General features: G+C 47.1%; 1 protein-coding gene across 1 annotated transcript in view; it reads left to right on the top strand.

The window, feature by feature from the left end:
* Positions 1-1283: 1283 nt before the first annotated feature.
* Positions 1284-11081, top strand: part of pont (RuvB-like helicase pontin) — a 29919-nt gene continuing 20121 nt past the window's right edge. The window contains exons 1-3 of the mRNA XM_037425581.2: positions 1284-1538; positions 2116-2202; positions 8080-8212. Of these exons, the coding sequence (XP_037281478.1) occupies positions 1398-1538; positions 2116-2202; positions 8080-8212 (361 nt within the window). The 5' untranslated portion in view covers positions 1284-1397. The remainder of the gene's footprint in view (positions 1539-2115; positions 2203-8079; positions 8213-11081) is intronic.

Below are 11081 nucleotides of genomic sequence, written 5' to 3'. Positions count from 1 at the left end.
TTGTGTGTGTTTATTATGTTATCCTTTTCAAGTTTTTTTTTTCATTTAGGAATCCAGCACCTTTAAATTATTACCTATATTACCTAATGAATTCAACCCTTCTTTTCAAGAAGTGAATTAATTTAAAAGCAAGGCACCGTCCCATTCATGGCCTATCCCCCTATATAGGTGGGTTGCCCCAAGTTGTTGAGGAACCAACCAAGCAACCAACGTGGCGGGCGGCTTCTTGTCTAGTCCAGTGTCCTCAAGGAAGCGAAGAACCACCTTGAAGACCTGGGTGTGGTGCCGTGCAGGAAAGAGAAGGTCCCTCTGTGTAGCCGTGGGCAGACCGTGGTGACGGAGTGCGGCGAGTAAGGCGCCGCGCTGTGTGTGAAGCGCTGGGATAACACACAACAGGTATGGTGGCTAGAGGGGGCCACCATACAACAGGTGCTCGATGGTTTTATCTGCCCCGCACGCAGTGCACGCCGGGGACGAGGCTCTGCCAAGCCGATGACGCCGGGCCGCAGGCCAGGAGCAGTTGATGCGTAAGCGAAGTAGCAGGGACCTCTCCCTGCTGGTGAAACGTTGATAGTTCCATCCTTGTTACACGATCGTCAGAGTGGCAGCGCAGCAACAGCCTCCTCAATGTGAGCCTCGAGATCTGAGGCGGCCACGGTACGACACACAGGGACGGCGGATTGATGCGATTCTTTCGTCAGGGCGTCAGCCTGCTCGTTTCCCTGGATTCCCACATTAAATGGGACCCAGTGCAGAGAAACATCGACGCCACTTGCAAGGAGCACATGCAGTTTGGTGACGAGCACCTGCGTTGCGAAGCCTGCCCGTTCCGGCTTTGCCAAGGCCAGCAACGCAGCTCTTGAGTCGCACGCGAAGGGCTAGACACGGAATGCAGTGCGTGTGGAGAGGAGGAAGAAACTGCCAAACACCTGATAATGTGCTGCAAAGGGCTTCACCCTGTAGTTCAGGATGATGGCGCAGAGTTTTTGGAAGCACTGGGGCTTAGGTGAAGTTCCTGGGACAGGGAGGGCAAAATAGATTTTAAGCGGATGGAATTAACTAGAAGGAGGTTGTTTGATTGGTGGCTAAAATCAAGGCACGAGTGAAAATCAAATCCTTCACTACAGAGTACCAGTCCTCAACTTCACTATTTAAAGGGGGAAAAAAAAAACGATATATCTAATTGTTGTTTCACCAAATACTACGGCTAGGTGGCGCTAGCCGCCACCCAATCTAAAGAGAACAGCCATATCAATCCATTTATTTATTCATCCATATCCAGCTTCGCTTCAAATTCTCTCGGGAACGTCGAACATCCCTCTATTGTTGTATCGATTGCGGTGCATTTGTGCATGGCGTTGAACTTGTGTACTCTTTGAGCCTTAAAATCTTCAACAATGAAGATAGAAGAAGTTAAGAGTAACACGAAGACTCAGCGTATCGCAGCCCACAGTCATGTCAAAGGGCTCGGGATTGACGAAAATGGCATGGCAATTCCTGTTGCCTGCGGCTTGGTCGGCCAGGAACAAGCGCGGGAGGTGAGCTGCCGTCGCGTGGTCTCGACACGCCGCAACGCGCACATCATCGCATCTTGCAGAAATGCAGTGTTTTCGACCCTCAAGCACGTTTTGACGCATATATTGCACAATCGCCCCCTCACAATAACGTTGCATGCCTTCCGCGTTGTGTTTCTACTTAATCAAGTTGTGGTAAACCCATCCCAACTACTACTACTAAATGTAAACGCACGAGTTTTGACGGGTTTTACTATCGACTCACTGTGTTAAAGTGCCAGTGGTGATCCGTTCTGCCGTCACGTGTGAGATTTTCAGCGCGTGTATCGCGTTGTCGGTTACGTTCAAGACTGTATTACTGTATGTGCGTGGCAGCGTTTCTAGTTAAGAGCTGCACCCGTGCTCGTTTGTGGGCTAATCGAAAACTCGTGGCTTTCGGTGGGTCTAGAGGTCCAAAATGCCAGTTGACCCATTTTACGTGTATGTGCTTTTTTACTGTCGCGATTTGCTTATCGGCTGTGATTGAAATGTAGTCGTTGCAATCATTGTGCTCGGTTTGATGGCACTAGTTTTGTCAGCTGCCGCATTTTTCGTCGAACAGGCGGCGGGAATCGTTGTGGAGATGATAAAGTCTAAGAAGATGGCTGGCAGGGCCGTTCTTCTGGCAGGACCTCCAGGCACTGGAAAGGTGAGGTTTTTTAAAACGTATATAGTACTGCAAGACTTACAAGCATAGGTCGACACTTTGAGAGACTACTCACTCACCACAATTTTTTCAGCCTTCACTCTCACTCATGTTCAAACTCACTTCTACTCACACTGAAAGTACTCACTCACGTTCATACTCACTCCTACTCACACTCATGAGTACTCACTCACGTTCAAACTTACGCCAACTCACACTCTAGGCCCTCACTCACGTTCATACGACTACTCACACTGATGAGTACTCACTCATTTCATACTCACGACTACTGACACTTGTGAGTACTCACTCACGTTCATACTCATACCAGCTAGCACTCATAGGCCCTCACTCACGTTCATACTCACGACTACTCACAATGATGAGTACTCACTTATGTTCATACTCACGCCATCTCACAGTCACTCACGTTCATACTCACGACTACTCACACTCTTAGAGAAACACGGACTGCTGGGAGAATTGGTAATTCATTTTAACTGAGGTGCGCGAAAAATTGAAGTGCAAAAGGAAGACACCTCGAGACAGAGTGCCCTGTCCAGGTGTCTGTCTCCTTTTTGTACTTCAAATTTTCGTGCACCTCAATTAAGACTCATAGTTACTCACTCACCTTCATACTCACACCTGCTCAAGATCATAGGCCCTCACTCACCTCCGCACTCAGATAAGAATTCACCTTCATACTTACGCCTACCTATACTCAGGCGCACTCACTCACGTACCTTTACATTCACATAATCATAAGCAGGACAAAGGCCTCTCCCCTGTTCCGCCAATCAACTGGGTCCTTTGCTTGCTGTTGCCATTTCATACCCGCAAACTTCCTAATCTCATCTGCCCACCAAACTTTGTCTCGCCTTTTTCCGGCTTTCTTTCTCTTGGAATCTACAAAATAACCGGCAGAAAACGAAAGTAATCAACAACGACCTCGAAAGAAAACAGCTCTTCGAGATAGGTGGCAGTGTACTTGAAGTTGGAAAAGGTATATACGTCTACTTAGGACAGGTAGTACCTGCGGAGCTGAGCCACAAAACTGAAGTAACTAGAAGAATATAAGAGTGGGGTGGAGAAGATTGGGAAAGGATTCTCAGCTCATGGCTGGTAGATTGTCACTATCCCCTCAAGACGAAGGTATATAACAGCTGCATCTTGCCGGTACTTACCTACTGAGCAGAAACCTGGAGGCTTACAAAGAGGGTTCAGCTTAAATTGAGGACGACACAGAGAGCGATGGAAAAGAAAATAGTAGTTCTAACCTGAAGAGTCAAGAAGAGAGCAGAGTGGATCAGGGAACAAACCGGGGTTAAGGATATCGAAGTTGAAATCAAGAAGAAGAAATGGACATGGGCCGGGCATGTAGCGCGTAGGCAGGATAACAGCTGGTCATTAAGCATAACTGACTGGATTTCCAGAGAAAGCAAACTGGTTAGGTGGAGACAGTAAGTTAGGTGGGCAGATTAGATTAGGAAGTTCGCGGGTACATAAATGGCAGAAGCAAACACAGGACCGAGCTTAGTGGCGGATCATGGGAGAGGCCTTTGTCCTGCAGTGGACATTGTCAGGCCGATGATGAATAATAACATTGAGGTACCGTTACGTGTACTAAGGTTACTCAAGAAACAATCGAGCTGAACAATTGTCGCTTTCTTTAAGGGTCGGTAGGCTCTACAAACAGGCAATGACTCAGCGCAATTACGATGCACCTGTACATTCATTTGTGTGCCATGATGCGTAGGAGACGCTGAGACATCGTTTAGAATCTCAGTAATGTGTTACAAGCACTCAAAACGCGCTTTCGTAGGCTACGACGCATGCGCGCGAAATAGAGACGCTCTCGACAGCTTCAGTATATTACACGGCCGCCGCTATGATTACCCGCCAGAACCCAAGACGTTGCCATGCCATCCGGCTCGGCCGCTTCGTTCGTTCCACTGCCCATAGCCCCTTCTGACTGCACTAGTGGGACAGGCGGGCCTCGGCGCCGCGGCCACTGGTAGGTGTCCTGTGGCCCGGCGCGACCGTCGAGATGGCGCCTCCCCTCTCTGCCTAGCCTTTAGATGGAATGCGTTGCGTACGGCAGTTTTGCATTCGAGAAATTGTGCGCATCTTCAGAGATGTTTTCCTTCCTCTGTGGGTCGCGTTCACGTGGAGACTTCGTTGGCTCCGTGCCGGCACTGACGATTGCAGGGGGCCTTATTTATGGATCTGCAGACGCGGTTAACGTTCATTGGCAGTATGTGTATGCAGGGTTATCGCGGACAGCCTAATGAAATGGTAATTAAATAGTTGCGTTATGTGTGTTTTTGTACTAGCCCGCGTTATGTGCATTATAGAATTAATTATCAAGGGTGATTGGGCACTTATTGCACATTGTGTCTGCACTGCTGAAGGCATAATAAGCCGTCGAAAAGTAAAGCGATTGTATAGGTTGAAACGGCGATGCGAACAAGGTCCAATTACGCTATCGCATACTATACTATTGATGGCGAAACTCAACCATCCTCCAAGCTTTCATTTTTTTTTTTTTCTTGATGGGGCACTGAGAAGGCGAAGTTTGCACACAGCTTCCTGCTTGAGAAATCATGAGATCACTTAAGATTTTCGTTCAAGGCAACCTTCACTTGAAGGACAAGGCAGAGATAGAAACTGCAAAATCACTGCGCACACAATGTGCGTTGGGCACACAATGTGCTTTCTCTCGCGAGCCATTTCGGCGTTTTCTTTTCTTTCTTTTTTTTTTTTTTTTGCCGTTTGCGCAGTGCATTTCTTTTTTCTGAACCGGCTCGCGCGGCGATTTTTGTTAAAGGGCTTCTCAAGACCTTGTTGTTTTATATGTATTATCAGCGTGTTGCGTAGACTGAAGGCACAAGAGGTAAGTGCAGCAAGAACGGTAGCTATAGGGACAGGCACTTTGAAAGTTATTCAGCCTAGAAAATTCAAATTACAATAAAATGGACGGCTACCCTCAACTCGATTTGCTGTGCGGTCACCTCGCCCCCCCCCATCTGTTGTAGGATGGCTCCCCCAGTTTCCAAACTAACTGAAGGCTTTTACGTACAGGAAGCTTGCATGCCATAGTGTCCGTTATTTCCAACGTATTGAGGACGCCGTTGCGATGGTTCTAAATATTCATCACACTCATAGTAACTAACTCATGTTCCTACTCGTTGCTGCTCACACTCACAGCAATTCACTCACCTTCGCAGTCAAGTCTACTCACACTCATGAGTACTCACCCACGTTCGTACTTACTCCTACTCACATTCATGAGCTTTCACTCACTGCTAATCACACTCATGAATACTCGCTCACGTTCAAACTAACGAATACTCACACTCATCAGTACTCACTCATGTTCAAACTCACTTCTACTCACACTCATGAGTACTCACTCACGTTCAAACTAACGAATACTCACACTCATCAGTACTCACTCACGTTCAAACTCACTTCTACTCACACTCATGAGTACTCACTCACGTTAATACTCTCTCCTTCTCACACTCAGTGTACTCCCTCACGTTCATACTCACTCCTACTCACACTCACAAGCTCTCACTCATTCCTACTCACACTGATGAATACTCACTCACGTTCATACTCACGGATACTCACCCTGATGACTACTCACTCACGTTCAAATTCACATCTACTCACACTCATGAGTACTCACTCACGTTCAAATTCACTCATACTCACACTCAAAGTACTCACTCACATTCATACTCACTCTTACTCATACTAACAATACTCACTCACGTTCATACTCAATTCTACTCACACTCAGAGTACTCACTCACATTCATACTCACTTATACTCACACTCAGAGTAGTCACTCATGTTCATACTCACTCCTATTCACACTCAGAATACTCATTCACGTTCATACTCACACTCATGAGCACCCACTCACGTTCATACTCACTTCTACTCACACTGAAAGTACTCATTCACGTCCATACTCACTCTTACTCACACTCACCATGTTCAAATGAGTATGAATGAGTGTGAGTGAGTGTACTCATGAGTGAGTATGCCGAGCTATGCTTACGAGAGGCGAAGTTTGCGTGTGTTCACGCCTTTAGTCGAAGGAGCACGTTCGAAAGTCCACACTTGCACACTTGGACATCAAAGTTCTCCAGATGAGGTCGTGTACCTGCACCATTTATGTGAAAGTAATGTGCGAGGTTGTTTTTATGGAGTCGCGCACTAATTTCCAATACCAGTCTTATGACATAAGTGGCTGTGCTCCACTGGGACATAGAAAAATACAAAATTACACAAATTCAGGTGCTCTGTATTGTCGTATATTTTCGAATTATAGCTCCACTAGTTCCCGTTACAGGCACCCAAAGTGGCATGTAGCGAGTAGTTCACATGACAATGTGCTTAATTTACAGTCATCTATACTCAGCAACTGTTTGTCAAACTTGAATATTCCTCAGAATTTAAATAGTGGTGTTCTTGTGATACACAGCAATCTGGCCATGTTAGGGGCTCTGCACGTCTTGTCTAGGATACCACGTTTTGACAATAATATGACAGTGGGAGTTGCATGAAATGTTCTGTATTTTAAATGTTATTTAGACATTGTTTTTTAAGCTAGCATCAATAAACTTAGGATGCGATTTGCACTGTTGACATTTACAATGCTGTCGCATATCAGCAGTCGCATATCGGCTGTAACATATCATCATAAGCAAGCTTTGACAAGGTTATTATGTGTTTTGTAGCTACTCAAGCAACTGCTTGTGCATTTGTTTCAGTTGTGAGGCAACAAAAGAATAGTTCAAAAACCGTGTAGCCCCAGTAAGGCTAATTCTTGTTGCATGTCACTCTATCAAGTGATTTCCCGGGAGTCTGGCTTTTGTGGAATGGTGTGCGTTGCTTTCACTGATCACCTCAATATACTGTTGCCCGCCTGAAATTATTCACGCGAAGACAACTCGACCGGCTTGTCCTGCGGCCTTTTTCTGCGGAGAGGGGAATGTTGCTCATATGAAAGTAGACAATGAAGACCACGGCGAGCGTGCTTGCCACTTCAGGTTAGAAGGGAAAAAGAGGATCAAGTGGATCTTTAACTAGTCCGGCACTCCTGAGCTCCCCCTCAAGATGTAATAAACGGCCACTCTCAGCCTTTGATGGTCTGCCTCAAGCGTAACAATACATTCCGTTCCCGATGTGTTAACGTTTACCTAGCATGGATTCCTCATGGTGCCAAGTCACTCTTCCCAACAAAGAGCCTAGTAAAAATTCTAACTAGCGACCTAATGTGATATCTCTCACATTTGATGCACATTCTACATTAGAAGATCCTTGCGGCCTTCTTAAGTGACATGTTTGCTTCTTAATAGGCAGATTCCAGCAATTTAGCTTTAATAAATTTTAGTCTGCAGAGATTCACTCGCCGTGGTAGCTTGCCAGGTAAGGTGTTTCTCTGCTAAGTTCAAGGATGTGGGAGGGATTCCCTGTTGCAGCTGCCAAAGTTTGATAAGGGAATGCAAGAACGTAAACTTATTTCCACGTTAAAAAACCTCAGGTGGTCAGAATCAGTCTGGAGTTTCCCATTACGGGTGCCTTACAAACAGTTTGTGGCTTCGGAACAAGTTACAACCAGAAATTATTTCTTCAGATAATGATGCTTAAAGAAATAAATCAAGATTGGAAAAAAAAAGCTTTGCGAGCTAATGAATAGCACAAATGTAACTTGTATTGTGTGTAAGTATGCTAGCTCCTAATAAAGATAACTTCTCGACGTCCAGATGTCCGATTCTTCAATGCTGTGCGTTTAAGCATGCATGAGCAGATGAATAAGCATGCCTGAATGAGTTTCGGACACTTATTACTGTTGTTTTCAGACCGCCATTGCCCTTGCAATATCCCAAGAGCTGGGAAACAAAGTGCCATTCTGTCCTATGGTTGGCAGCGAAGTGTATTCATCCGAGGTGAAGAAAACTGAAGTGCTGATGGAAAACTTCAGACGGGCCATCGGTAAGTACGAACATTTCCTTAAAGCAACAGCTTTTGTGTGGCAACCTCACAGAGGTCAGTATGCAATGCATTCCACTTTTTAAAGAAAACACATTCACAGTACAGTCAATCCCCGATATATCGCACTCGAAGGGGATCCCGAAATAGTTTGATATATCAAGAATTTGAAATAATAAATAGGCATATTTAAGGCCTAAATTGAAGAATTTCGGGCCTCAGAAATCGTTACAAGAGCTAACATAACGATTCGCTCAAAAACAAGGTGCGAACCGCAGGTTACCCCACTTTATTTAGGCCACAAACTTGCCTTGCTTCTTGCACGCCGCCAACTTCCAGTCATCCTTAATATCATTGAAACTTTTCAAATGAGCGAACTTAGCTCCTTTGGCCACAACGTTCATTGATGCAGAACGCCGGCCGGTGCAAGCTTTCTAGCGGGGCAAAAGCTTGGTTAGTGGCATAAGCGAAGACGTTGACACATTCATAGCCGCACGGCTACACTTCCACGGCATCGGCAACGGCAGCCAAAAAAACTCAGCATCGATGCAGTCAGAAACGTCTTCATCTGTACTGATTAAGTCGCTACCGTCTGAGATGGTGCCCGGAAACGCTGATAAGTCGCAGAATTAACTGAGGCATCGTACGCCGTTGTCAGCGGTCATGATGCACCCGAAGTCGCGGTCATGATGCACCCGAAGTCGTCACCTGGCCTGCAAGGAACGTTTACGACAGTGTTTTACTTGACGTCGCTCAAAGCGCCAGTCATAATTTTTATCACTACCTGCGGGTCACTGTTCAGTTCAACTCCCGAATGAGGAACGAGGTGATGTAGGGGGCCTGCCCAGAGGATCGGAGCCAGCCACCAAAGTCTCTGGGAGATGTCGAGGAGAGGAGCCCGGAGCTGTTAACAGTAACGTTTAATTACATTATTTACAGGTAGCGTGTTGCTACATGATGGGGTTGGCATCATGGAAGCCTTCGAGCTTCTGTGAGCTTGTGAGAGCTTGTCAGGAGCACCTCGGCGCTCGCGTTTTATGTCCTGGCCTTCCCAGGATTCGCTGCAGGAAAAAAACAATGGGGGCCAGGACAGTCCAATGAAGTTTGTCATCTTCACCTCCACCCCCGAAAGGGGAAGGTGAAACGCCACCTCTTTCCGAACCTACGAAAGGGGGAAGAGGCACGCTTAGTTCAGCCCATGGCGAGGGAGAAAACACTGCGCACAGGACAACACGAAGACTTTGAGTCTGTTGACGTCAATTTCGTAGTCTGTTGCAGTGATAGGTATGCGGCGCCAGGCAGACCACAAATTGTGGAAACAGCGGCATCAAGGCACCATGGAGAACGTAAAAAATGCATCCGCAGACGATTCTCAGACGCTGGGCCTTTTGCCCGGGGGCACCTTGACGACAATGCAAGCCCCCTCGACAGCCAACAACTCTTCCTACGGTCGAAACCCGCAATAGCGAAACCCCGCGAGTACGAAATCCCCGCGGCAACGAAATATTTCCGGATCCCCGGCGAACGATCATAGAAGTCCATGTATTATGTATCTCGCGGCAACGAAATGTTTTTGGACAGTGATCCCGCATTAACGAATTTTCTACCACGGTGTGGGCCTTATTTTACCCTCCCGTCAAAGGTTAGCTGTCGAAAATATGCTCTTATGCGTGTTATGCGCACTCAAAATTTGTAAACATCTGCTTTTGCTGCACTAGCATGGGTACCGCCGTTTTTGTTCACTTAGATCGGGGATGGTGTCTGTGTCAGGCAACATGCCTGGCCACGCTGCAGCAGGCGATGGCAAATGATCATGCTGCGATGGCAAATGATCACGCGGACTTCACCACCACCATGCAAGCATCACGCACGGATTGCACTTCGGCCTCACCAGACGAAGATTTGGACAAAGGCGCACTTGACGGCGAGAGTGGTGGCAGTGCAGTGCCTCTATCCCTGATAAACGTTTGGGGGGGAACTTCGAGCCATTGACATAGTCATCCTAGATGAACTGACCGTTGATGCGTTCGTTCGCACCGATGATGACGTAGTCATGTACGAGGAAGTGACCGACGAGGCCGTTATCGAAAGCGTGCGCGAAGCTGACGACACCGAGGACCAAGAAGAGACGCACGTGGAGAAACCCAACCCGTGGGTTGTTTTGGATGCGCTGGATACCCTTCGCTCCTTCTCCGGCGCACATGACGACGACGTAGCAATGGACCACTTTTTCCAGTTCGAAGGGAGAGCTTTGAAGTTGTTGCATGGCAAGGGTCGGCAAAGTAAGTTGACCGACTTCTGGCAATAAATTATTGTTCTGCTGGCCATATCACTGTTTTTATGTCTCACACTCGCGGCAAAGAAATTCTCGCGAAAACAAAATTTTTGGTTTCCCCGGCGATTTCGTTATTGCGGGTTTCGACTGTAATCCGTCAGTCCGTCAGGCATGTCCAAAGGGTTTTACGAGGGCGCCGACAACCTGGGATAACCAGAAGAAGGATTTCTCTGCTGTCGCCACTCTTGGTGCATCTCTGGGAGCGCTGACTTGGAAGAAATCAGGGTAGGCTCAGCAACAATGTCTGATGCGTCAAAGCGGCGTCAAGCCAGGCAGGCCGATAATAACAGCGTGTTCACCGCCACAGAAGGTCTCTAAGGGGTTGCAGCACCAAAGCACTCCGCAGAGACCATAGATCTGCTCCCTTGTAGACGTTGACGCAGGCTGTACCAATCTCTGTACTTGAGCCATGGCCAGCAAACACCAGATACAAACCACGCAAGACCCGAGGCCCAACAAACAGAGAGCACTCAACAGACCTCGAGTAATGCCAGGTTACAGTTGTGGTAAAACTCCTTAAAAAATTCTATTGGTGCG

The sequence above is a fragment of the Rhipicephalus microplus genome, chromosome 5 (genome assembly GCF_043290135.1).
Source record: "Rhipicephalus microplus isolate Deutch F79 chromosome 5, USDA_Rmic, whole genome shotgun sequence".
In the NCBI taxonomy this organism is placed as follows: Eukaryota; Metazoa; Arthropoda; class Arachnida; order Ixodida; family Ixodidae; genus Rhipicephalus; species Rhipicephalus microplus.
Note: the sequence above shows the minus strand (reverse complement) of the source record. Positions and strands in the feature narration are given on the sequence as shown.